Source organism: Betta splendens, chromosome 17, assembly GCF_900634795.4.
Source record: "Betta splendens chromosome 17, fBetSpl5.4, whole genome shotgun sequence".
NCBI lineage: Eukaryota > Metazoa > Chordata > Actinopteri > Anabantiformes > Osphronemidae > Betta > Betta splendens.
In genome coordinates this window covers 8,864,080-8,892,050 of record NC_040897.2, presented here as the reverse complement: position 1 = coordinate 8,892,050, position 27,971 = coordinate 8,864,080, and the positions used below count along the sequence as shown (strand labels likewise).

At 49.5% G+C, this 27,971-nt stretch overlaps 1 protein-coding gene across 2 annotated transcripts in view; it reads left to right on the top strand.

Annotated features, from left to right (window-relative positions):
• The window catches only part of gpc5c (glypican 5c), a 63,039-nt gene that overhangs the window by 31,969 nt on the left and 3,099 nt on the right, over nucleotides 1-27,971 (top strand). For both annotated transcript variants that reach the window (XM_029132044.3, XM_029132043.3), the window contains 2 exons: nucleotides 6,473-6,593; nucleotides 19,932-20,073. In XM_029132044.3, the coding sequence (XP_028987877.1) occupies nucleotides 6,473-6,593; nucleotides 19,932-20,073 (263 nt within the window). The remainder of the gene's footprint in view (nucleotides 1-6,472; nucleotides 6,594-19,931; nucleotides 20,074-27,971) is intronic.

Here is a 27,971-nt window from a genome sequence, read left to right as displayed (position 1 = left end):
AATTTGGCTCTTTGCTGTTGCTGTGATTGTTAGATAAATCGATACTTGTTCATTAGCCCGGAGTAGCGGTGAAATAAAGCATGCCTGGCTATGTGTAGCGCCATAATGGGCTAATGATGAACCAAAGTAGATATTGTCGACATCAACTAGCCTGTGGACAGAAATAGAAATAGATGGGTGGGACGGTGCTAATGATGGGAATCAAGTGCCTCCTGGGTGCGAGGTAATCACAGTGTGTGATTACCTGTAAGTGTATGTGCATCACTGTTCCCACTCGTGGATCATTCTCTCATTTTTGTTCTTTTTCTCTTTATACGCTCACCTTTTTCCACTCAGTCGCTAGTCCAGCTCTCTGACGAGCTAAGGTTTGGCCCCGGTCACGTTGGCCGAGCGGACAGGAATAGAATGAAGCGAATAGCTTGTTAAAGTGGCCTAGAGCCGGACTTGATTGATACCACAGACTCAGACTGTGATGGTTCGCTACATAGCTTACATAGTAGGTCATCTTTCAGCCTTTCGGTAACTGGGAAGTTAAAACTTGATAAGATGTGTAAAAACAGTTTCAACTATAATTAATTACACTGGTGCTAACATCCCATCCTGGAAAATCCGGATTCTAAGCAACTATGTACATGTAGCATGAGGTCTATTGGCTCAGAGGACACTGGGGTCAGCATTTATCTCTATTCGCCTACAATAAAATACGACATGACCAGGAGACTGGCACCATCCTAACACGTTAATGACCCAAACAGCTATTTAAATAGGCTTCACCGTGCAGAAGAAAGCCTGAAGTTAAGAGACTAAAAACAGGATGGAGGAGAAATATTGATTAAACAATCAGGCCAATCCATTAAAAAGAAAGAATGCGTCAAAGCAAACATACCCTTGAAGGGAGCTATTCATAAGTGCAGTAACACCTTTTATTGCACTGTAGAGGACAGGCTTTCGGTGTGTAATAGCCATGAGTAATCTGAGCCACCGGCCCTTCAATCATATAGGCTACGTAGCTCTTACACTGCAGCCACTCAATAATCCGGCCCAGTCTTAGCGGAATCACCCTGGGACCTCTTAAGAAGTGGCAAAGCGGTTGAGACCAACACAGTGGTGTGTAATTCCAGCCCGGCCATAAACAGACATATTTCACCGGCCCGTGGCAACACACGGACAGATATACCGCCTGCCCAGCGCAGGTGTCGCGCCTCAGGTGAAGTCCAGACAAAAACTGTAAAGATTCATTAACATGAAGGTCACATGCGAGGATGTTTCATCCCGGCTGGAATGACATGACCCTGCGGTGAGTGTAACCGGAGTTGAAGGCAGCCCGTAGACTGTTTATGTGCGAGTGTGTAGCCAGGGCTTTATTAGTGGAAGCACACTGCTTCTGCGCTCGCTGTAGGTCGGCGGTTGCCAGTTTGGAGAGCTGGGCTTCTTAAACAGGTCAGGAGATGATTAACGGCCTGAGGAATGTGTATTTTTGTTTCTCTTTGTTTTTCTTGTAAATTACAGCAAATTAGTACTTTTCTATTAAACGGAACCAGTTTCTCTCTTTTAATGATGAAAAATGTTTTTTCTACTACTGTAGTGAATAGATTGCAGGGTTCAGCAACTGGCGATGCTGTATTGTATTTTTTTCTTCACTTCTTTTTTGCCAACGTGACCGTCATGACATGCACCCTCAACTTGGTTCTTTCTGTTTTTTTTTTGTTTTTTTTTTTAATTGTGTAAATGTGTGTTTCCAAAGTTTTAGTTTACGCAGTGGAACCTAGAAATCAAATAGTTAAAGAATCCGAACAGTTGCATTCACTCGTTAAATCTGAACATTCAGTTTTTCCCTAACAGGCATTCGCTAACTTTTCTCAAAGTCACCGCCGGCGTCCGCGGCGCCGCGGCGTTCCTGGGCATCCATTAGCACGCTGTCGTGCTTGGACCAGACAGGCTGTAGAAGTGTTTCATTTCTAAATCCCAGAGTTGCCAGCTGGAACAGAACGAGAGGTGAGGTCAAAAGACCGGGGGGAGGCAGATAAAGAGGGCAAATGCATCACACGGGACCGTTGGGAGCAGTGTAAAACCTCCTGCTACGACCCAGAGGCTGCAGCTCCCGGTGCAGTTCAGCGTGTTCATGTGGTTACCAGCCAGGTCACAGCAAAGAGAGAGAGAGAGAAAGAGAGAGAGAGAGAGAAAGAGAGCACCTAATGACATTTGTGGTTGTGGGCGCAGGAATAAGGACGGAGACTGAATATGGTTTAAACTCAATACTCTTTCTGAACCGGACACATTGTTCAAGAGCACAGAATAATAGTAGGTGGAGGTGGATGAGAGAAGTAGAGCATAAAAGGAGAAGCACAGTGAGCCTGCATGCCCTGCAGATGACCTCCGCTGATTTGCTTGCTTTTTCTTCCTGCACATTCAGTAATCTGTGGATTGCCACTCTAATAAAGTTATCTTTGAAGCGCAGCACGCCGCCGTGCCCGCTGCCAGGATCCGGAGGCTCTGGTGAAAGAGCAACCAAACATGTGCCTCCACTTGATTTTATGTACTGTATGGCTTAATCTTCCAAAAATGTTATTTCCACTGTGTTTATTACTTGGAAGGTGTGTGTGTGTGTGTGTGTGTGTGTGTGTGTGTGTGTGTGTGTGTGTGTGTGTGTGTGTGTGTGTGTGTGTGTGTGTGTGTGTGTGTGTATATCTGTCCGTGCACGTTGGGCCAGACGGGACGTGCGCGTGTGTCAGGCTGATTGAATGTTTGCGGAGTGATTTTAAACCCCTGTCTGTGGAGTTGCTTGGTGCTGGTACAGTGAGCGGCTGCTGCAGTAAGTGTGGGAACAGCCTGGCCTTTCAGAACAAAAGCCCCCCTCCCCCCCACGTTTGCCGCATCTCGACATGTCCCAGCCGCTCTCGTGAAGTCAGCTGATTGCACACGTCCTTGTCTTGACTCAGCTTTGCTAATTCTAGTTGCAGGAAATAGGTGGTGTGTAGTGGATGTTACCAGAAATGCCACCACAGAGCCATAATCACAGGCTTCATTGTGACCAACTCAACACGTTTTCAGTCTCATGCACTCACCAGAGCCCGAAGGAGGGGCAGCGGCTTTATTAATCACCATAAAGCAACAGTTTGCTGTGCAGCCTGACAGCAGCAGCGCCGGCTCGAATCCAGTGCCCCGCGCTGCTGAAATAGTACCACCCACAGCCACAAAAATACACACACTCAGACTCAGACGTATGAAAACAACCTCATCTCCTCGCAGTCATTAATCACTCGCCCCACTTCACCCATTCAGTCGCTTTCGCTTCCGAGGAATCATTGATTCAGATCAGGTTGTACGTGTGAATGTGATACTGAGTTTTATCATAAACAAAGGAGCTTTAGATCAATTAATCAACAAATCTCGTATGAACTGTGTTAATCTGTTTGTCCCATATGATCCTATATTTACGTTAGTTAAACAGATTGTTAACTTTCTACAGAGATGTGTTTGCTTTCCGAGCATTACGGTATCTGCATATAATGTCAGTTCAGCAGAGGATTTGTTAGGACTCGTGCATCTGGTCTTGACCTGCTGCAGTCGGTCGATGGAATTTATATCCACACACTCCAGTAGTTTCAAAAATTATATAAAAAAAAAATCATGCAACATAATATTTCCAGGTCTACATCAGCCAGCCATCTACAGTAATAAGCCTCACTGTGTAACTTATCACTCCTGGCCTAAAGCTACTATACTATATAACCTTGCTTTCTGTTTATTGCAATGAATTTGAAGCACATCAGAAATATCAACAGAGCTGCATTTAATCATTTGAGAGATCATGCGCTGTACAAGCATTTCTATCGGTGGAAAGAGACTAGCGTATGATCTTTTTAACCACTGAGATAAATTACTGCTTGGCAAATCCACCATGTGTGTCTTTGAGTTCTTCCACTGCAAATATGGTGAATTGGCAGCATTTTTGAAATTCATCTGTCTGCAGTAAACAAATCAATTTATTTAGACAACTTCATGCAACTTTTATTAACTACTGTAACTACTGCAGTCTCAAAGTCATTCATCCCCCTCAAGAACCAAACCTGGTGTTGTTTCAAGAAGCCGACCTGATGCAACTCATCAAGCGCTTGAATGTTTAATGGGGCTTCACTTCACTGACCCTAAAAAATCAACTGTATTAAATCAATGAGATTATAATCTCTAATACTTTAAATTCCACCAAGAAGGTACAGTAGAGAAATGTAGTCTAACCTTCACAGTCACCTGAAGGGAACCTCCCCAGGCAATGCACCGCGTTGGCAGCGGAGGTTGTTTTTTTAGACCAAACTAGACTTTAAAAGTTGCACTTTTATATTAAACTTGAAGGAATTTGTAACGGGTAGTGTTTTTTGCCAATATATCAAAAATGCAAAGGAGGTGGAACTGTTGTTACACAAACCATTCTAGTTCATTTAATCCCCAGTGAGTGATGTCTTCCAGGCACATGGACAGCAAGAATCTACTAAATCGTCTGAAATTCATCACGCATCAGTTTACTCTGGCGAAAAACTCGCCTTCATCATTAAGTTAGAAGTTTTAAATAACACATAACATTCTTTACGGTGCATCGGCAGAAATGTTCAGGCATGCGAAACGAACCCACAATGCATTTCCTTCCTGTCGTCTCAAAGCGTTGCGCCGCCTTACGGTGCCCGAGCGTTTCTGCACAGCCGCCGTTCGCCGAGGTTCAGTTCAGGGTCAGGACCAGGAAGTGGAGGTCACTGTTGGCCGGCGCTGCAGGCAGAGGGGACCACGGATGGGAACAGACAGAGCTGCCTTCAATTGGGCATTCACAGGGGATTGAGTCTGTTCAGTAGGAACGAGGCAGAGAGCCGTGAGTCAGAACTCTTACATATGTAGGTAGTCATTTCGAATGTTTGTCGAGGTCCAACATCAGCGGCCACCACACGAGAGCAAGCTGTTATTCATTTTTTAGCTAGAGGAATATCATTCGGCCGCTGTCGTCTTTTATTTTCCTTATAAACTCCTCTGCTCTATGTCCCGTCTCACTTTAATACAACCGGACACGGTGCATCGCATATTTCCAAACGCTACATTATTGCTATTGGCGAGAAACTGTGACGCCTGCTCCAGATCCGTCCAGAGTTTGCAGCTGCAATTGCCTGAACTACCAGGTAGTCGACTCCGGGATGTCCCGCTGTGTTTCCCAGTGCGGTATCAAAGATAGTCCACATTGAAACGTTCCAGGCCCCGCGGGCGGCCACACTCGCACTGACGCTCTCCTTTCATTAGCGTCCCGTCTGATGAGCTCATTTCCACGCCAGCACTGTTATCCCCAGCCAAGCCCGGGGACAGACACGCATAAGCCCCGCTAACGCACAGACCGCTGCATTCAGCCACTTCTTACGGAGCCGTTTGATTTATCATTTAATCATTTATGTCGGGGGGGTGAAAGTCCGAAAGCTATTGATTGCTTCCTTCTTGTCAAGAGGAGATTCTAAGCCGTCAGCAATTAAGAGCTTCAATTGTTGTCGGACAATGGTGTGTGTGTGTGTGTGTGTGTGTGTGTGTGTGTGTGTGTGTGTGGTGTGTGTGTGTGTGGGGGGGGGGGGAGGCTGGAGCTGATGTGGGGGCTGCCTTGCAAACACACCGTCCAATGTTGGAGGATGAGCACATAAACGGAGAGCGGTGTAAAGTAATGTGTTGCAGCAGAGGGTTAAGTGGGGAATGTTTGCATTTTTATGGGCCCCGTCTGTAAAGCGCTGCGTCAGCGGGACGAGGGAGCGCAACCGTCAAGACGCTGCTTAGATCACAGGCCAGAGATTCCCCAAGTTCAGCACTTTTATGATTGCCTCCGCTCAGAGCCGCATGAACACGGACCCGGTGCCCGCGGACGCGCGCCCTCACGCGCCCGCCATCGCTCTATCGGCATCAGCGCTGTTAAATCCTCCGTGCATGACGACAGAGCGTCAACATTACATAAACGCAAATTAGTATGAATAACGGTAAAGAAGGTGTGGCTCCCAGAAAGACAAAGCTCTGTCTGGTTCAGTGTGTCCACTAGTAATTACTCTAATGAGTAATGAGAAATAGTTTTACTCTAGTCTAAAGTTTGGTTTTATTTACTGCAGTTAAAGATTTTGCCTTAATGAACCATACTGGTTAATTAATTCCCCCATTTTTTGTTGCATTTTGGTGTCTTAATATAGTTTCGTTCGTAGAAATGAGCAATCAGCAGCTCTGATTCCTGCTAAACTCGAGGCCTGTGGAGCGCCTCTGGAATTAAAGGGCCTAACTCACGGAGAATCAGTTGCCGTTGAGTCATATTTTCATAGAAAAGGTTCCTAATCATGGTTCAAAACACACTGGATACTGGAGCTTGTTTCCATGCAACACGCTCTTTGTTATGCCTTTAAAAAATGAGGCCTTGGCATTTTGCGGTGTTGCTGTAAATGTGTGACTCGTCCTTTCCTTTTTATTACAGCTACTCGGGCAGAGTTGTGGGGAACGGTCTGCAGGCCCAACGCCAAAACCCGGAGGTCAAAGTTCGCAGCCCGGACCCGACACTGGCCGAGGTCAGGGAGAGTTTGGAGCGCTTCAGTCAGGTGAGGCGACTGCTCACTACACATTTTATCAGAGGCACCCATGGATGCACAGAAGCTGCTGATGATTGGTTTCATTCTTTAGATGCCTCATGTTCTGTCTATAGCTTTCATCATTAAATCTACAACTGCAGGGAAACAGATCAAATGTTCTAGTCAGCTGAGATATGATCTACCGCAACAGCAACATCAGAGACTTAAGTGTTGCGATTCGTCCAGTCGTTAAACGTTACGACGCACGTCCAGGAGAGGTGCTGAAATGTCCGTGCGGAGGCAGATATGAAGAGACGAATGAGAGGGATCGCGGGTGAAAGAGAGACGGTGACAAAAATGACTGTGAGGAGAGAGCGAGAGAGAGAGAGCGGGCGAGAGAGAGAGAAGAAAGCTGAGCGGCAGGAGCAAAAGGTCAGCGGTGAGTGACAGATAGGCCGAGATGACACAAGCAGCTTCAAAGTGACACTGTTTGTCATGTAGATGGGCTTCGCGACTGAAAAGGACCAAGAAGAAAAGGGCCATTTCACACAGTCCCTAGAGGCCATTTGAGGAGACAAACGGAGCAGGATTCGGTTCCCCCCTCGCCTGCCTGCCCTTTTGTTGCCCTGAGAATTATGCCCACAGATAGTACATCAGCCATCTCTGACTTCTTTATCTCAAAATCACATTCTCTTTCTCTGGCTTTTACCATTTCTGTACCTGTTTGATTGATGATGCTTAGCTCTAATATATTTTTTTTTGTCTCGCTTTTTTTTTAAATCGTCCTTTCTAGCTACTTTCTACTTTTAACTTATTCTTACCTTTCCTGCCTCTGATCCATATATCCCACCCGTCTGTCACCGACGGGTTAAGATCATTCCTGTTCATCTCATTGTGCGCGGTGGCTGCGGAGTGTCCGGTCGTCATGGTAACCGTGTAGTGTCGAGTGAGTGTCCTGTTGACGGCACTACCTTGAATCTAGAGCAGGCGAGGGATCAGGCAGTGTTGAAAACGGGATGACGTCCACGGTGCCATGACATCTACATGTACAAGTGCCCAAAAGTGTCACACACATGCGTACACACCTCCCTGTGAGGTCAGCATCTACTCTGGCTGTGTTATTTAAACCTCTGCATAATAATGCCATCAACTCCCAACTCTGAGCCATATGTTAAATACCTGCACATTGATTTCGCCTGACTTGTTGTGCTTTTCAGCCAGTAGATACGGATCTTCAGGTGGGCGAGACCGGTCACAAACTGAGTTTATTTGCAGATTGATCGCGGCCCATGCGGCTCGCCTGCCAAATAACAAATTTTACTAGACTGCTGTTGCTCTTTAGGCTGTAAAGTTAATTGCAGCTTCATCAGGAGGATATAAAGCATCGTTTTTAGTCAGGCACTGACAAAGCGCGCCGGCTCAGATGCTGACTTCCATAATGAGCAATACAACCCGTAGCAGTCATGAGGCAGATTGTGCTCTTTAAAGCGGATGACTGACGCCAGAGCTGGACGAGCAGCGGGGCGATCGACGTGCGGCCTCCCGGTGCGAAGCGGTCGAACGGGCAAACGCCACCTTCTGCATTTTCAAGTACCGCGAGGCAGAAAGCAGAAGGCTTGTCCTGCGATGACACGGGCTCCGCTCTGGTCGTCTCGGCTTCTGGGTGAAATGAAACCGAATGCAGCTCCAGCGGCAGACGGGGTGCGGTGCATTCCCAACAAAAGCTTCAAACTCCTCACACCTCACGGCAGAAGCAGTCGGGGCAGAAAAGCTCATCATATGCATAGATAAAGATATTTCTCTGAATTGTCTGTAGTTATTAAATAGCAGGAAACCATATTTTTGCTTTGAGCCTGGCAGCTGCACACGAGGGTACGAGAACCTGACCTTGACCGTAACCAGACGCCTCACAGAAAGCAGCATTGTTTTACTACAATAAAACTCTAATGCTTGTATAATTGTTAATTGCGTCTCTGGGAGGGTGGGTGCTCCCGCTGCCGTATGTGATGCCGGGCTGAGGCCATTTGCATTTCAGGCGTTCGAAGCAACTGCATGTCAGAGGAGTCAAACCGTTTACATGTGGGGTTAAGACTTAAATTTCTGTCAGTGTTGGAAGTATAAATATGGGCTTGTCTTCTTTTCTTATTATTTTTAATACGTAAAATTCACGTAAAGTCAGCACAGTTGACTGGTTTTAAAATCCATATATGACTTAAAAGCCATTTCAGGTGTTTCAGTGAATCTCTAATCTCAGCTTTGCCAAATTTAAATAACGACTATTTCCTGGATTAGTGAGGTTGAGATGTGTGTATTTTTACCTAGCGGAGAGCAGCACAGTGGCATTATAAGCGGATTGGGAAACTGCTCCTGATGTATCACAGACTCTGACCCTTCATCCACCCGTGGCATTTTTCACTGTAAGCGCTCCGAGCGGCGCATAAAACGGCCACTGTGGCTGTGCTTTTTGTGCGTGCGCGTGCACGTGCGGCGCATCGCGTTGATTCATGCACATGTCGTGAAAGACAGGTTTGCACCGTGAACAGGGAGCGAGCAATAACAGAGACGTCTAGCTTTTAAACGCTGGTTATTCAGTACAAACACGCTCTGACCTCCACCGCGTTAAGTGAAGATGCCAGATTCTGCTCTTTTTCTGTGTGTCTGCTCTGACTTCTCTCTCTCTCTCTCTCTCTCTCTCTCTCTCTCTCTCTCTCTCTCTCTCTCTCTCTCTCTCTCTCTCTCTCTCTCTCTCCCCGCCTGTAAATATTGCTAATGTGGACAATAAATGCTTCAGTGGAATTTTGATTCCCGGCCATCGGCCCAGCTGTTTCAGGGTGGAGCTGGTCTCACAAAGGCCTGTCTGTGTCCGCGTGAGCGCGAGGGCCCGATCGCCTGTCAGTTTGTCAATTAGCACTGTTGTAAATGCGAAGTCAGTGGCAGTAAGTAGTGTTGGGGTGGAAAGCCACTCAGACACGTATCCTCACGCTCTGTTCCCATTTTAAATCTTGACACACACTCGCGCTCAGAAATAGTAAAATCTGCAGAGAACGGTTGGAAAGAGTCCAGGGTGAAAGGCCGGCGCTGAGAGGCCGGACTGGACCGCCGCTCCGCTGTCTGGTTTGGCCAGTGGCCCGGCCAGGTTCCACATCAGAGACCTTACTCATGTTTAACACACACTCAACACACCCCCTCCGTGGAGCCCGTCCATCCCTCCATTTATCAGCTACCGCGGGGACTCGAAGCCCGTTGGAGGCGACGGTTTGTAGATATTTAGAGGAAAACATCTAAACATCTAAATGTTTCAGCCCTTAAAGGGAACATATGGTTTCCCCTCTATGATTTACCCACAGTTGGTTTTGTGAATTCACTTTGCCTTCACAGTCCATGGCGCTTTTATGCTCGGGCAAAGCCTCTAGCAGTCAGAAAGGGTTTGAGCTTGAAAGAGTTAGTGGAGTCCAGGGATGAAGAAATAGCTGGGGCTGAGCTGGCAGCCCGTCACAGGGAGGGGACAGATTCTTTCCACTTGAAGAAGATGATGGAGCGCCGCTGCTCTTTGCTGCTGCTGTGGCAACATACTTCACTGCTCACTGCTCTCAACTAAACTTGATGAACTCAGACTCTTATTTAAGCACGAGACTTTTTTTTTTTTTTTTTTTAACCATCTTGATTTGATGCTAAGCTCGTAAAAGCCGGTGAACTGTGACTGTTTTTCCACATTGGGTCATTTACTCTCCTCATGGGTTTTAGTTCAGCGCAGACAGTGAGGCTCGTCATGCGGACAGAATATGTGACCTGTGTTTCTGGCACATGGTTCTGACAAGTCTCCCCCTCAGCTTAACATTGATTCTGTGAGTCCTGGCTCCAATCATTTTGATTTGTTCAAATTTCAATCTTGCACGGGGTTTACATCATGTACAAACTCACGCTGCTAATAAACACAGCACTATACCGTCATTGTAGCAGCTTAGATTCCACAGTCCATACAGTGTGCGTGCTCAGTGCAAACATAAAGGCTCGTACTCTTCCCAGCCTCAGTCAGTGCCTGACAGTAGCAGGGTGTGACAGCCCAATGACACGCTGTGCTGGTGGCTTTGACTCATGAGAGCTCCGCTGGGTCATGACCTGATATATCGTGATGTAACGATTAGCGTGTACTAGCTTGCAGTGGGGGGCTGTGTTTAATTTGGGCCAAACTGCGTTATAACATATAAGATTAATGCAAATAATAGTATGTGATTAATCAGGCACCCTCAGTGACCCTGGTCAGCCAGTATGTCCTTCGCCTGTCGCCTATTTATCCTGTAGATATAAATCGCCAAAATCTATGGATTGCTGAGCATTGTCTGCAGCACGTCTCCCCTTCGTTCCGACTCTCTGACTTTATTTCGCTTTCTCCTTTCGTCGCACTTTGGAAATGTGCTGCTTTTTTGGCTCCTCTGTCTCCTGGTCAGGCAGTTTGAAATGTGGAGAGCGGTGCAGCCGTTTCCTCTGAAGGCAGGGACGAGCACGAGCACACACACACACACACACACACACACACACACACACACACACACACACACACACACACACACACACACACACACACACACACACACACACACACACACACGCACACACTGCAGACGTTTGTTTCTGCACAAAGGAATAAGAGCCTATTCACTATGTAAGAAAAGCTAGTACAATGTGCAGTAAGTAAGCAAGAAATTAGAACATTTTGAGTGTGAAAGCTGAGCTAAGTTATGCAGATTGGAGAGATGCTTGCATTTTCCTTCTCCTTTATTCTGCCCACCGCTACCTCAGTGAGGAGAAACTATTACAAATGGTCAGGGAAGAAAAGAGCACATTCCTTATACTGTATGTTCTAACTTATGATCCACATACGGTATAATTCACATACAGAACTGTGTCACAGTCTAGATCATTTAGTCACTGTAATCACTCATTTCCGGTTTTATTTTGTCACCACTTCCTGTCGCAGTCATTGGTAGTTTCAGCCAGCCTTGCTCCCGGTTCTAATCTACTCACCTGTCTGTCATTTAGTCATCACCATTTAGTACTTAAGCACCACCTCTCACCCCAGCCCCTTGCCAGATTGTTTGTTCATTCACCCGTTCAACTTTCCAGCATTCTTACCTTTACCTTGCCGTGATTTTTGATCCTGTTTTGTTCCTGACCACGTCTCCAGCCCAGCCTGTGATAATCCCGTCTGCTTGTGTGAGTTTGACCATTGCCTGTTTTTGACATCCGCTTGCCTTATCCTCGTCTGTGCTGCTACCGATGATCTACCTGTGTACCGACCCTTGCCTGCCTGACCACGAGCTCGAATAAACCCTGTTGTTAACTGAGCCTTGTCTCCGCTGTGCGTGTGGGTCCGCTACCTTGAGTCCGTGACAGTACAATCTGGCCACACTCGGACCCAGCCGGCGTCTTGCATCGGTTTAAGGACCGCAAGGGATTTTGTTTTGTGTACTCGGACGGCGCAAAGTCGTGATGGTGTTTACCTGCTCGAGGCTGCCGGAGGACCTCCGCTGGTGCTTCGGGGAGCTTGCGAAGAATTACGCGGAAGCCCCCAGTCTGAAGGCGCGGCTCCGCGTTATAAAACAGGCGATTGCTATCCTGGAGGAGGAATTCTGGTGGCTTGACTACCCGGAGGTGCAGACGCTTTTTGAGAGGCTTCAGGCAGTGCGGAGGGATTTGGCACGCGCTCTGCGCGCGGCGCCCGCCAGCGTCTCATCAGCTGTTCCTGCTGCACCGGAAAGCGCTCCCGTCGTCGCTCAGTCAAGCCAAGCTCACGTTCCCGTCGTCACCCAGTCAAGCCAAGCTCACGTTCCCGTCGTCACCCAGCCAAGCCAAGCTCACGTTCCTGTCGCGGCTCAGTCGAGTCAAGCTCACTCCCCTGTAGCCACTCAGGCAGATCCAGTCCGTACCGTGGTCCCGGCCCCTGCTTCAGCCCTGGCGGTTGAGGAGGTGAAGTCCACAGCTAGTCGTCGGAGGTCCAGACGGCGTCGACGACAGCCGGTTTCCCCTGTCCAGGCTCCAGAAGACTCGGTCACGGAAATCAGACTGCCTCCTTCGCCAGCAGAGGGCACTCTCGCCCCATTGGACGACATACCCACCTCCATCGCAGGCATCCCGGACAGCATCCTCCAACGGATCCGTGCCCAATGCACCCCTCCAGTCCTGTTCCTGTTTGCGCACTGTTTGAACTCCGCCGAGGCAGAGACCGACCCGGTAATCAAGGAGCGTCGCTTCCGTGAAGCCGCCCTGCTCATCGCTCGGAAGCCTGCGCTGCGCGAGGCCCTGGGTTTCATTGAACCCCCATCAGAGCCTGCACCCGTTCCTGCATCAGAGCCTGCACCCGTTCCTGCATCAGAGCCTGCACCCGTTCCTGCATCAGAGCCTGCACCCGTTCCTGCATCAGAGCCTGCACCCGTTCCTGCATCAGAGCCTGCACCCGTTCCTGCATCAGAGCCTGCACCCGTTCCTGCATCAGAGCCTGCACCCGTTCCTGCATCAGGGTCTGCATCACTGGTCCCAGCGTCTAAGTCTGCACCACTGGCCCCAGGGTCCCTGGCTGCACCACTGGCCCCAGGGTCCCTGGCTGCACCACTGGCGGCAGCAGCTCCAGCTCACGCCTCACCTCAGCCATGCCAAGCTCCAGCTCACGCCTCACCTCAGCCATGCCAAGCTCCAGCTCACGCCTCACCTCAGCCATGCCAAGCTCCAGCTCACGCCTCAGCCTCAGCCCAGCCTGCAGCAGCCCAAGCCTCAGCCCAGCCTGCAGCAGCTCAAGCCTCAGCCCAGCCTGCAGCAGCTCAAGCCTCAGCCCAGCCTGCAGCAGCTCAAGCCTCAGCCCAGCCTGCAGCAGCTCAAGCCTCAGCCCCGCCTGCAGCAGCTCAAGCCTCAGCCCCGCCTGCAGCAGCTCAAGCCTCAGCCCCGCCTGCTCAAGCTCAAGCCTCAGCCCCGCCGGCTCAAGCTCAAGCCTCAGCCCCGCCGGCTCAAGCTCAAGCCTCAGCCCCGCCGGCTCAAGCTCAAGCCCCAGCTCCAGCTCAAGTTCAGGCCTCGGCCCCGCCACGCCAAGCTCAAGCTCCATCCTTACGCCAGCTAGCGGACACCCCTGGCCAGTCACATCAGGCCTTAGTTCCTGTTCCTGTCGGCCTATGGGCTCCCGTCTGTCGCCATATTGAGGCCGCTCCCGTTCCTGTCGGCCATATTGAGGCCGCTCCCGTTCCTGTCGGCCATATTGAGGCCGCTCCCGTTCCTGTCGGCCATATTGAGGCCGCTCCCGTTCCTGTCGGCCATATTGAGGCCGCTCCCGTTCCTGTCGGCCATATTGAGGCCGCTCCCGTTCCTGTCGGCCATATTGAGGCCGCTCCCGTTCCTGTCGGCCATATTGAGGCCGCTCCCGTTCCTGTCGGCCATATTGAGGCCGCTCCCGTTCCTGTCGGCCATATTGAGGCCGCTCCCGTTCCTGTCGGCCATATTGAGGCCGTTCTAGCTCCCGTTCCTGTCGGCCATATTGAGGCCGTTCTAGCCCCAGTTCCTGTCGGCTCCTCAGAGGAGGACGCCGTTCTAGTTCCTGTCGGCCAAGTAGAGGTCGTTCTAGTCCCAGTTCCTGTCGGCTCCTCAGAGGAGGACGCCGTTCTAGTTCCTGTCGGCTCCTCAGAGGAGGACGCCGTTCTAGTTCCTGTCGGCCAAGTAGAGGTCGTTCTAGTCCCAGTTCCTGTCGGCTCCTCGGAGGAGGACGCCGTTCTAGTTCCTGCCACTGTCGGCCCCTCGGAGGTCGCAGCCCCCTACGATCCCCAGGAGGGGGTCGTCCCGGCCGCAGCGTCTGTTGCTGCCCCTGCCGACCTCCCGGAGGAGGTCGGTCCAGCTCCGTCTCCTGCCGACCTCCCGGAGGAGGTCGGTCCAGCTCCGTCTCCTGCCGACCTCCCGGAGGAGGTCGGTCCAGCTCCGCCCCCTGCCGACCTCCCGGAGGAGGTCGGTCCAGCTCCGCCCCCTGCCGACCTCCCGGAGGAGGTGGTCGGTCCGCTCCTGGTTCATGTGTTTTTTGAGCCAATGTGTGCAGGTGCAGCTCCTGGTGGTCCGGCCCCGGACACGCTCGCCTCAGCTCCTGGTGGTCCGGCCCCGGACACGCTCGCCTCAGCTCCTGGTGGTCCGGCCCCGGACACGCTCGCCTCAGCTCCTGGTGGTCCGGCCCCGGACACGCTCGCCTCAGCTCCTGGTGGTCCGGCCCCGGACACGCTCGCCTCAGCTCCTGGTGGTCCGGCCCCGGACACGCTCGCCTCTGCTCCTGGTGGTCCGGTCCCGGACATGTTCGCCTCTGCGCCTGGAGGCCCGGTGCCGGACATGTTCGCCTCTGCGCCTGGAGGCCCGGTGCCGGCCACGTCTGTCTCCGCTCCTGGAGGCCCGGTGCCGGCCACGTCTGTCTCCGCTCCTGGAGGCCCGGCTCCGGCCCCGTCTCCACCGGTTCCTGGTGGCCCGGCTCCGGCCCCGTCTCCACGTCTGTCTTCGCCTCTGGTTCCTGCCTCGTCTCCACGTCTGTCTTCGCCTCTGGTTCCTGCCTCGTCTCCACGTCTGTCTTCGCCTCTGGTTCCTGCCTCGTCTCCACGTCTGTCTTCGCCTCTGGTTCCTGCCTCGTCTCCACGTCTGTCTTCGCCTCTGGTTCCTGCCTCGTCTCCACGTCTGTCTTCGCCTCTGGTTCCTGCCTCGTCTCCACGTCTGTCTTCGCCTCTGGTTCCTGCCTCGTCTCCACGTCCGTCTTCGCCTCTGGTCCCAGCCTCGTCTCCACGTCCGTCTTCGCCTCTGGTCCCAGCCTCGTCTCCACGTCCGTCTTCGCCTCTGGTCCCAGCCTCGTCTCCACATCGGTCCTCGTCTCTGGTCCCAGCCTCGTCTCCACGTCTGCCCCTGGTTCCGGCTTTGTCTCCACGCCTGTCTTCGTTGCTGTTCCCGGCTTCCCGCCAGCTTTCGCCTCGCCTGCCCGACGGAGGGCCAGGTCCTTGGCGAATCCTGTGGCAGGGATGGCGCTGCCTCCTGCGTCGTCGGCCACCTCGGCTGGCCGGTTCCGGAGGCGACCACCTACCTGGAGGTCGCTGTTTCCGGCTTCGACGATGGCGCGGGCTCTGGCACTGCCGACCGCCGCGTCTTCTCAGTCCCCTGGAGCACCCCCGGTCTGGAGAGCACCGGCGCATGCGTTTGGCCACTGGAGGCAGCATGTTTCGACGCCGGTCTCCTAGAACTCTAGCCTTGTCTCCGGGCATAAGATGTGCCGTCTCGGCCTGGCGGCTGCACGGCCGTGACTCTCCTCGTCACCACCCCCCTTGAGGAGGGTTCTGGACTTTGTATTTCCTGTCATGGACTCATTATTCATGGACTCACCTCATGGACTTTGTTCTGTTTTCCCTGCCACTCAGTTCTTGTGTTTGTTCTAGCCCGTCACCCATCATGTTTATCTGTGTTTTTGCCTCTTTTTGGTTTTCTGTGGGACGTCTGGGAATCCGCCCTTGACGGGGGGGTTCTGTCACAGTCTAGATCATTTAGTCACTGTAATCACTCATTTCCGGTTTTATTTTGTCACCACTTCCTGTCGCAGTCATTGGTAGTTTCAGCCAGCCTTGCTCCCGGTTCTAATCTACTCACCTGTCTGTCATTTAGTCATCACCATTTAGTACTTAAGCACCACCTCTCACCCCAGCCCCTTGCCAGATTGTTTGTTCATTCACCCGTTCAACTTTCCAGCATTCTTACCTTTACCTTGCCGTGATTTTTGATCCTGTTTTGTTCCTGACCACGTCTCCAGCCCAGCCTGTGATAATCCCGTCTGCTTGTGTGAGTTTGACCATTGCCTGTTTTTGACATCCGCTTGCCTTATCCTCGTCTGTGCTGCTACCGATGATCTACCTGTGTACCGACCCTTGCCTGCCTGACCACGAGCTCGAATAAACCCTGTTGTTAACTGAGCCTTGTCTCCGCTGTGCGTGTGGGTCCGCTACCTTGAGTCCGTGACAAACTGAAGTATCCTCCATGCTGGTACTGAGGTTAGGCTTCACACACAGACACACACACACACACACACACACACACACACACACACACACACACACACACACACACACACACACACGCCCACACTCGGGCCTCGCCTTTCATTCAGTAGGTGACTGCTCACTCCTGGCAGTACAGATTGTCGTGTGGTTAGGGTGTAGTCAGAAACATGCAGCAACCAAGCGGCTGAATCATTCTATGGCTGTTGAGGAGAAAAATGGAGGACGAGTTGTCAGGTTAATAATAGCTTAGCTGTTCGTTTAAATTAAACCATTAAACCTCTTTGGAAATATCTGACTTGTCTCAGGCCAAATGTAGGGAAATAACGACATGAATGTACATTGTGACCGATCTTCAATTGCTTCAACGTTTTATTTCCTTTAAATTGTCACTATCAATAGGTCATTTGAAACAGCAAAGCGCTGTCTAATTAAACCGCGAAGGGTTGATCAGCGTTGGTTCATATGTCAGACATTCGTCCCTGGAGGCGAAAAGCGGCGCATTTCTGCTTTGAACAGCTCATAAAGGCTGGTGTCACTTGTGAAATGTTCTGCCCTCTCGCACAAATTTGCCACATATTCCAGGGTAAACAACCTTGCAATGGTTGGCTAATTTCAATGACATAAATAGACCAATGTGTTCATCTTTGGGTGCCGAGATGTTTAATTCAGGACTATCTTGTAATGAACTTGCCTCTGTAATATTGTGGGTAAGTTCTCCTCCGATGATTGCTTCTGCACTGGGAAAGATAGAAAATTAAAAAAAGCCAATTTGAGAAACTCATTTAAACACACAGCCAGTTCTTAGTGCAGAATGCGACAGACGGACTATTCACTGCACATTCTGCATTCAACCCTTCAGCGACAATCTAGAAGTGAGCTCCTCCTCCGCCATGTTGCTGAAATGCCACAGTTACGCTCCCCCACTGCAGCGACGTCGATATTCCAACAGATCGACGCCGCCGCGTTCGTCACGCGCTCAAAACAAACCCGCAAACTGCCCTGGACCGCGGCCAGCGGCCATCCTACAGTGGCCCAACTGTTGTTTCCACAGCGACGGCGCCTTAATTGATTCCTTCTCTAATTAACATGCTTTAAGGACGGCCGGGCCAGACGGCATTGTGCGAAACGTCCCCTAAATGGCACAGTTATTAGCTTAATACCCAACTGCTTATCTGAGCAGTGTTGGTACACAACGCGGTGCTGGTCAGCAGAGCACGGGCTCACCAACGTGCGGTTTGTGTGTTGAATTAATTGACTTGTTTTCCATAATAAAGGAGGGGTAATTGGTTTATCATGGTCGCTGTCCAGAACTGAGGAAGATGTTTCCTCTGTTTTCCTCTTTTGACTGACACAGCGGATATTAATTCCTGACCCGCCTATTGTTTTGCACCCAGATTATTCAAATGAGTCACCAGCCAAAGCGTCTGGCTAATTTAACTCATCACGTTACGCTGCGGCCACGAAACAGATGGAGCCAGTATGTTGTAGAAGACAAAAAGGCCTGTCCTCAGGTTCCAATGTGAACCGATAAATAACCCTAAAATACAGCTCACTGTGAACCATCCTGGTACCTACAGTGTAGTAAGCGCCTGTCTGTGACAACCATCCAGCTTCTGTCAGGGGCTCTGGCTGCGGCCGTTATAAGTATAAGTGATATGTTTTACCTGCTTCTGCTAAAGTGCCCACTTGAGTTTCTTGGAGTGTGGTTTCGTATTGTGGTTGAACATGACTCATTTCACCCACTCAGACCTGTGTGGGGAGGGGACATTCGCACATAAGTGGGAACACCTGACAGATGTAACGAGTTACATTAGCAAAACAGGAAGGATTTGGAGTTTTCATCGTCCGGAGCCTTTTGCTGGAAGTTGCAGACTTTTATCCAGTGTCAAACACAGGCTGAGCACCCATTTAAATGTCCTTTCGATGACTTTGACACCTCTTGAGCTGCTGAAGAATTTGTGTTGCTAGTGAAACTTGGTTTCTCTTTATGTTTCACATTATTTCTACTTCAGTTTAAGGCATTGAGTGTCTGTAAATCCTCATTTTTTTATATACAGGAGCTCTCTTTCAAGTGAAGAGGACTGAGACTGAACCCTCAGTTTCTGGACAGATTGACGCTGCATTTGGTCCAACTGTCCAGTGTTGGCAGAGGATGTCGTCCTGTGACCTTTCACATAGTGGCACCAATTTTCAGGAAGTTCAGTCCAGCCAGCCAGTGCCTCAATTTATGATGAGTTATTTGAATTGGCAAGGGTTAGCATGGTGCACTAGCACACTCTGTAAAAATGTTAGCATGCTGCATTTAGCTTTGATCTCAAAGTACAGCTGTGCCTAATTACAGCCTTGTTTCTGGGTTATTCTTACTCTGCATAGGACTGTAAACGGAAATTCAAGATTTATTTATCGGCCACATTTGCAGGTGAATAGAGACTGGTGTTCTGCAGTGCTTTAGCCACGCCCCCTTCCTCTCGCCGCCAGGATTTTGTGCCTTATCGCACTAGTGTTTGTGCACACGAGCTGAAGTCAGCGATGAGTGCGCAATGAGCCTTTCATGTTCTTACAAGTCTTCACCTGCTTATACTAAAGCACAAGTTGTTGTTGTGTCAGGGGAACGATTGTCAGCCGTGGAAGGACACAACAAAGACCACCTTGATGGGGATGGATGGCAGGAAAGACCAGCAGGTGGTCCAATTAGTCGGCCCCACGCTGAGAGGGAGGAACGTCATAAAGAGGAGTGTTTTGTGCTCCAGGCTGATAAAGTCTCTGAGCAGAACTTCAGCGATAGTAATCAAGGTCCTGAATATAGTGGGGTGCAGTCAAGTCAACTTTCTGTTATGCTGAAGAGTGTTTTAAATGTGTGACATGCGACACGTGTAAATATAAAGAAACGTATTGATGTTGGGATGCACTGTGACCCAAGTCTCTCAAATCATGATCTGGTTGATGTAGAACCTATAAACTGCAGTTAACTAAAACGAGCTCAAAGGGAACAAATGTTTGGATATGTTTGACATTTTTATTGAATATATCAGGCACTTTAATGATATTGCATAATTTAAGTTGTAAGATGCGTCATATACAAGTAGTAGTAAAACAATAAACAGTAGTTGTGGGCTCACACTTTTAATCAAATCTCCTAAGTTCTGGTTGTAATTAAATGGGACCCAAAAGTACAGTATCTATGATATGTTTAATCATCACATTGACATAGTTAGAAGCAGTTGTAAAGCATTCACTGATATTCAACAAGTGTTTGATACAGAAAGAGCAGTAATACGCATCCACTATAGTGTGTTAATCTTGTTGTGTGCTTTCGATTCAGGAGACTCAGGAGAGGTTCCCGACTCTGGGAGAAATCGAGGCCTGGGACGAGCTGAGCAGCGGGGAAACGGAGGAGGGCAGCGCCATGGACTGCGACGATGAAGACGGCTGTCAGGCCTCGGGAGACGACGAAGACCAGGCCTGTAAGTGGCGCATTCCACTACGCGTGCACGTTCCCATTCACCCACCTCATTGAGACGAAATAACGCAGCCAGGTCTAATCTGAGGCCCCGAACCCTCGACGTAAATAGCAACAAGAATCAATTGGTGGTGGTGTACAGTGGTGTGACTAGGCTAAGAATGTCAACACAATGTACTGTACACCACCAAGCTTTATGCTAATCATCACTCATTACCACAGTATGCTGCTTTATTCCCACACACAGCAGGTGATACACGCAACTTTACATTTCTTTTCTTTTTGCTTTGTGCCCTATTACGATGTGGATGAAACATGGCAGCTCAGCAGAGGAACCATCACGACAGCCGGGGCGCAATAAATCAGAACTGCCGTCTGTGATTTACTGAACAAAATCCATTAGCCCTTGCTATAAATCAATATCCTGGTGAGATCCGTAGCCCATCAGTGATCCTGAAGCTTTTACAAGAACGTTTGTCTTCCAGTCACAAACCGCGCTGCTCAGACAGGTGATTGGCAAAACAGCGTCTAACAGATCGCAGCCCTGGTCCAACTCAGGACTAACAGCATCTCTCTGGGCAGCAGTCGTCTCTCCATGCAGGGACAGTCCATTATAGTCATTGTTGCATTTCGTTTGTGGCTGTGCAAAGCTGTGATTCTGCTGTGTGGCTTTAATAAGCCACATTTGCTGTACCACCTGCCACGCTGTGGCATACTGTACGTTAATGCAGCAATAATGAACAATAAAAAAGCAATAATGCCAGCAGTGATGGAGTGAAGGGGAGTCCTTCAAAATAGAAGTCAGAAGCTCAAAGTCAGACTGTGATCCTATTATCGCCTCTCACCTGCAGCTATAAGAGACTCATCAGTGATACAGTATATGATTTGGTGTAACTAATGCCTATGAACTACATTATCCTGGAAAGGTTTCGTTTTCTAAAGGAGCTATTTATTTGAAGGTAGCTCATTATCAGTGCATTAATTAAAAAGTCTCTCACTCTGCCACATTAGCCCAAAAGCACCAGAAAACAGGTTGTTTATATTAAGTAAATGTATGGATCAACTTTTCTACTGAGTCAGCCAGAGGGATGTGCAATGAGGAATGCGACTTATACAGTACGGCTCTCTATTGGCAACAAACACCATCTGCCAGGCCCAGTGGTACACGGCTCATCAATAGGAAGACACTCCTGGCAATTGTCACACACTCGGTGGTTAAACCTGCCTGTTAGCATTAAGCTACGGGCAACGATGGCTCTGCTTTTCCATCGCTTGTGTGTCGTCGCATAAGAACACATCCGTGTGATGTACGGGTTCTCTCTTTACCATCTTCCAGTGTTGGTGCATTTTTTGCTGTCGCTTTAAAAGGATCCGATTTTGCGCCACTGCTTCCATCCTTAACTATCAAAATAAAAGCAAATAATATACTGTACAGTATAGGCCTCAAAAAGATTGTAAAAATAAAACAATTATTGTCTGTCTGACAACAAATCTCCTATCTGAGTCTCAATACAACAGGAATTATTCCACCCAGACATACAGTATCGACCTTATAAGGTTCTTTTAGGTTTCTCTTCTCTTGTCAAAAGCGTGGAGAGAACTCTCCAAAGCCTATAAGGCTGAAAAGGTGTGCAGCAGCTGTTCACCCTGGCAGGGAAAGCACATTTCTGACACGATCGGCCGCTTGGTCAGGATTCGACCAACTTTCACCAGTGTTAGCAGGATTACTGCGGATCGGCCTCAAGCCCCAGACCCAACACGTACCTTCATGATAGAAAACTAATGATTGAGGTAGAAGTTGCGTAAGTTCTCAATGTGAGAGAGGACAAATGGTCAGAGGTACTGAGGAACAGTGAAGGACCAAGGGGCAATAGGTACAATACAACCACAGTATTAGAAGAAGGAAGTGCAAGAGGATGAGGTTGGAGATGAGGATATGAGATGACGCTTGCAAGATATAAAACCATTGTTGAATTCACGATGGGATGGGGTCGGCAGGGGATTTGGTGCTTATGCTCTGCCAGGCTCGGCAAAACCAATCTTCCCATCCTAGGTCCTGAGCCAGAGCCCCTTGGGACTAGCGTGCATAGAGGCCGGCTGGCCAGCAGATGTAGTGACTCTGTCTTTGTCCGGATATTACCAGTAGGACTGCTATTTCCCTTTGGCTTTCATCTGGAGCTCAAGGGGTTGGGAGTGCACTTTGCAAGGGTTGGAGCAGAATGAACAAGAGGATCAGAGACAGCTTTGACTGGGCTGTAAGATGGTCTAGTTGGAGTATAGATGGAGGCACTATTTCACTTTCATTGCTTTGTTCTCTGAAACATAACATTGCAGAATTTCCCCAAGAATCATCTTGATAAAATTTACTACCAGTTTGGAAAGGATAAACAGAAGCTTCCATCGAAACAATTAGTTGTTTATCCTTAAGACCCACAAGAGTCAACAAAACTATTGACCAGCATTCAAACTATCGGCGATGTCTTGTTTTACACATTTATGACCAGCAGTTTTCCTGTTGCTCCCTTTATTCCACTTTACTCCATCTCCCAACTTGCCTTTGACTGGTCTCCACAGTTTTTTCCCAGCTTGGCCTATTCTACCCCGTTTTATGGCGTTTCAAGAGCACATTTGCTTGAAAGGCTCCCTAGGCATGTGGCCATTAGAGGAAGATGGTTCTCATTAGCCAACATCATAATTTCCTTGCTGAGCGCTATAGGAAGCTTTTACTATCGAGCTTCCCCAGTGCACCTTTGAGACCCTGTTGGGGAAGCACCAAAAATCTCCAGGGGGGGCAACAGGTTAGAAGCAGAATTGGCGGGATTTCCAGGATTATGCCTAGAATTCAACAGTTTCTCTGAATGCTGTGATGTATGTATGAAAGACTTACAGTCCTGAAAGCTACAAAGTCATTAGATATGACTAACTTGTACTGGATCTGCTCACCCCTACCACAGTTTGAGTTTCTTTTAAGAATTTGCACTGTGGCTGGAAACAGAATTCATAGAAACACTTTCCTGCTGGCTTTTCCAGAATAAGGTCATTCTGTGATGTTCTATCTTATACAGTACATGCTGCTTTATACTCAAAGTCAGGCTTTCTGCCGATGGTTGGGATAGGGAATAGACGAGAAGGTAAGTGGAGAGGTTTGGTTGAGTGACCCCCTTGACTCTGCGGCCTCGCCTTGAGCCCAACCCTGGATTCTAACACAGAAACTGGCTTTTTTTCCCCTGTAACACAACACCAAGCAAATAAAGACAGACATTCCAGCGATATTGAAAAATACAGTAGGAGGATAAGCAGGGATGAGTCTGATCCTCTTTGTCTTAGCTCGGCCTGGTATGCAGGAGGAAATACAACCTGGGCGGAGGAAGAAGGAGAGAGCGGATGAAAAGAACTGTGCTGGAACTTTTCCTTTTCCTGAAACTGCCACTTCAATTAAAACTTGACAGATGCAAAGTTGTGTGATCTCCTTTAGAAAGCAGGGAATCATTGGTGTTGCAAGAGTGCTCAAATACTTGTGGCTGGTAGCAAGGGGACAGTTTTTTATTGACTACTTGCAGTGGAAATGTGTGTATGAAAGTCGAGAAGTCACTTTATTAAAGGTCCGTCCCATTGACCGGCGGTGAGAGCGACAAAGCCTTTCTCCCTTATTTATAATTGATGTGGCAATTAGAGCTGAACCTGGAACAGTCTGTCAGGCCTGAGGGCTGGGAGGGGGGCTGACCTCTCTCCGCTTCAGCTGATTATGGATCAGATAGGACGACTCACTGACAGCATAGCTAATGCAGTGCACAGTTCTCATTTCATTCTGAAACTGCAGTCAGTTACGCAACCCAGAGTTTACATCAAAGTATTTGACTCACCCCCATAAAATCAAACATTTATAACATGATCGCGTAACTTTCTTCTTCTCTTTAACCCACGCAGATTTCTGAAAGCACTTTGAAGTTGGAAAAAAAGGCAAGAATCACTTGGATCAGGTTCATTTAGACGAGGCCGGTCGTATGGAGCAACACGTGGCTGGACTCTGGTTTAATGTGTGGGCATCGTCTCTGCCGGTGCTTCCGCGTGTTATCGAGCACGACAGCTTCCACCCTCTGAAGCCCGTTTTCTGAATTCAGCCACTCGTGTCACTCTAAAGGGAGATTAGGGTAAAAGCATCCATCTCCAGACTCCCAGCTGCTGGAGGACGCACATGGTGGGAGTTCCTCCTTGCTGCTACTTCTTGTGCTTGGAGAGCAATAAAGTGTGTGTTCGTGTCTGCGTTCATGTTTACATGTTGGAAGGACCGGCTGGAGTTTTATGCCGTTTATACATCTTCTAGACCTTCAAAGAGCTGCCTGAGCGTTCGTATCTGATTTAAGGATTAGGGTTAAATTTAAATCTAGCTGCAAGGTACATTTGGTTGCGAGGAGCTGGAGCATACAGTATATTACTGTATGTGAATGAACGTGTGGAGCCATGCATCAGAATGCAATATAAAATGAATGTGAGTTCGTCTCTGCATCCTTCACGCTTGTCTGTCCACGAGGACGGCCCGACACCTGCCAACGCAACGCGGCATCTGGCGTCTGAGTAGCTGCAGGTGTAGCGTGAGGCCCGTGAGCCTGAGCGGATCCAAATGAGCGCTCCGCTGGTGGAGATGTGAACTGGACCCTATAACTCTCTTCTGCACAGAGGCTGCTTTCTCCTCCGGATTCCTCCTCCATCTCCACAATCTGCCACATTCGCTGGTGGAGGTCAGTGTCCTCCCAGGGCCTCTTTTTGCCTATTTGTCTCTGCGTGTATGTGTTTGTGTGTGCAGGGGTGTAAATCTTGTTCTTGCCAAGGAGCTTAATAGCCTGGTACAGCCAAGAACTGCACTGGGCAGATTCCACCGTGCTGATCCCTGCTCTGGAGTTGCCATGCTCCTGTGCTTGTTGCTAGGCTAGCAACCCAGCGGTGCCCCTGTATTTTTGGCCCTTTTAGCCATTTGAGGGCCCTGCCAGGGACCCCTGTCCCAGGCCTGCACAGGTCGCCTGAGAACCAGATTCCCACAGGAGTAGCTTATATGTGTGTTGATGCAAATCCAGCACGTTATGGCGAATACCGATAAGGGGTTTAGTTTAATGAGGTGAGTCCCTTTCTGCCATGGCACCACATACGGTGAGTTGTAGACAAAACAGCACAAAGATGGATGGCCAGTAATGAACTGTGTGAATGCATTCTTCCCCTCTCTCCACCCTATAACCTTAGCCTCCTTTGTAAGAAAGTGTGTGTGAAAAGAGATAAGAAAACATTGTGTAAGTGTTTGGGAAGGGAGATTTCCATGTGAGAGGAGGTGAAAGGGAGGCCCTGGAAACACTGATCCAGAAAGTTTAACATTCTCCTTCCGCGGCCAAGAGTGTCAGGTCATCCGTGATCCATAGCCTCCGAGAGCAGCATCTGTCTTCTACCGGTGTCCAAAGACCGACATTCAGACCGATAGCGCCGTGAGCAGAAAAAGTCCCACTGCATCACTATAAAACATCACGCGGCGTGTTTTGCCTCCGTCAAAACAAATTACAGATGCAAGGAAGGAGGCTCTCGAGCAGCGGGCGGGAGATTTCTATAAGCTAAAGCTCATGTGTGCATCATCTGTGTAAAAGTGTTAATTGTTGAGCTTTTGATGCAAAGTGTAGAAAAAAACAGGAAATCATGGAAAATTGCACAAGGAGAGAGCCTCTCACTCTCTGTGGGGTGGTTGGCAGGCAGCTCATATCTGGCAAAGGTCACACATGAGGTGGGCTCCAACGCCACCGCTCTGTCCCTGTTAAAGCCTGAGACTAATAGTCCCAATCTTCTTGACTGACTTCGCCGTGAACTGGTGCCCACGCTTCCAAGACATATTGGCAGTTGCATAAAGATCTTGTTTTACAGCAAATAGGGATTGATTTAGAAAATCACTGCTGTCATTATTCAGAACTGTCGCAGGGGGATGATGGAGGCAGTTGGATAAACAGTATCTCTGTCGTCCCCGAGGCATCGAATGCCCAACGCAGGCACAGACTGTATTCGCCTCCATGCTAATTCAGGGAACTCATCGATGTGTGTGTGTGTGCGCGCACAAGGTAGAACTCGACGCATGTGTGCATTCACATTTACACGTCTGCCTGCGCGAGTGGTGGAAAAAGAAGAAAAAAAAGGTGTCAAAGGTCACCTCTGTTAATGAAACATTGCTGTGGGCCAGATCCATTGGCCTTGTCAAAACCCAGGAGCGTGGGCTGCTTCACAACACCCCTGCATCCGTCTCCCATCAGCTGCCTAGCAGGCAGAAGACCCGCAAGGTCAAGGCAGTAGCGCGAGCCCGGAGAGCAGAGGAGGATGAAAACAAGAGGAGCCGCCGCTGACCTCCGCCCACCTCCACCGCATTACCTTGATGTGCCATAAATCAGGCGTCCATCTTCTGACCGTGGTTATAATTATTCAGCAGAGACGGAGAAGTGAAAATTGCCTCAGGTGCAGGTACTTCACTGGCACATGCTCCGACTGGGTTCTGCTTCACTGTCCGACAGTGAGTTGCCGTCTAATGTTCCAGTAAATGGACAAATGGATGTCCGACTCGAGGCGTTTTTAAAGCTCGTCAACTGCAAAACGCTGGATTAAGGGTTTGGCTGCTTTTGTGCGGATTCCTAGACACACACTCTACAGAGTAGAGGAGAGAATGAAAGGAGGGACGACCCAAACAACCTCCCCACCCCCCCCCCTCCTCCGCTCTCGTGCTTGGCCTCAACTCGGGTTCCACCTCCTCCATCGGCGCCGTCGCCAGGCTTGTTAGGAGCAGCTGTTGCTGCTCCGTTTCCAGTGGAAATGGAGGCTCCCTCCGAGCACAGAAGCCGCCCATCTGGAGGGGCCTCAGTGGCCGAGGACGCTGTGAACCGATTCTCGGCCAGCGCAGAGGTCACCGGGGCGGCAGAGGAGCGCGTCGTTGAAGCCGTTGTTGTTATGAAGGAGCGTTTTCGGTTTCTAACCCGCATGATCTTTGTCCGCGTTGTTACCAAAAAACCCCCTCGGCAGCCGGGTTTCCCTTCATCCAGCCCTCCTGCCTCCGTCAGCTCTGGTTCGAAAGCATTCTCCCAAACCTAAACACGTTTGTCTCCCGCCGGTGGAGAGGATATGTCATTGGCTGTTGCTGTAAGGAGAGAAGCGCGCTGACGCCGCCTGATGTGATCGATCCCATCTGGTACCGCGTGAGCGATGACGGCTCCTCGTCCGGCTCGCGCCGAGCAGCCAGACTGACTGTTTTCCTCCCCTCGGCCTCTGTGTCATCTCTCGCCCGCCGTCGTGTTCCTCGTTTCCTCACCATATTTGGAGGATTCACGCATGAGCCAGCTTCTAAAGCCCGGCTTATCTGCCGGCATTGTCTCATTATGACACCAGTGTTAGATTCCATTGTTCTAGTGCTTTCTCCGTTTCTTCTGCCTCAGGTTGTTGCGTACTTTTTAGCGATTACATGTTTCAGTGTGTCCTATGACAGGCTGAATGCCCGGTCCACCTGGCGGAACCCGGTGCCAACCCAGTTTATTCCTGAATACCTGGAAAAGGCACTTGAACCAGTCGACTGTGCTGTTCGCGGCGCACGTGTAATTCTACGTTCTGGCACAACCTGCTCTATAATTAGCCGCTCGTTTGGCCATTCAAATACTGTTTTCTGACATCACCCTGATTAGATGCTGCCTATTTCCAGTTAGACAATAGCGGCAATCAGATTGGGGATAAATTATGTCTTTGTCTATTGTCTGCCGCAACAACACAAGCCGTTGGCACAGGAAACACTTCCTGCTCTGTAGCCTGACAAATACAAACCCAAGTGAACGGCGGGGATGGGTGCACAGAAGCATGTGTTCTAAGACCCCGATGGAAGCAGATACACTCATTAACTGC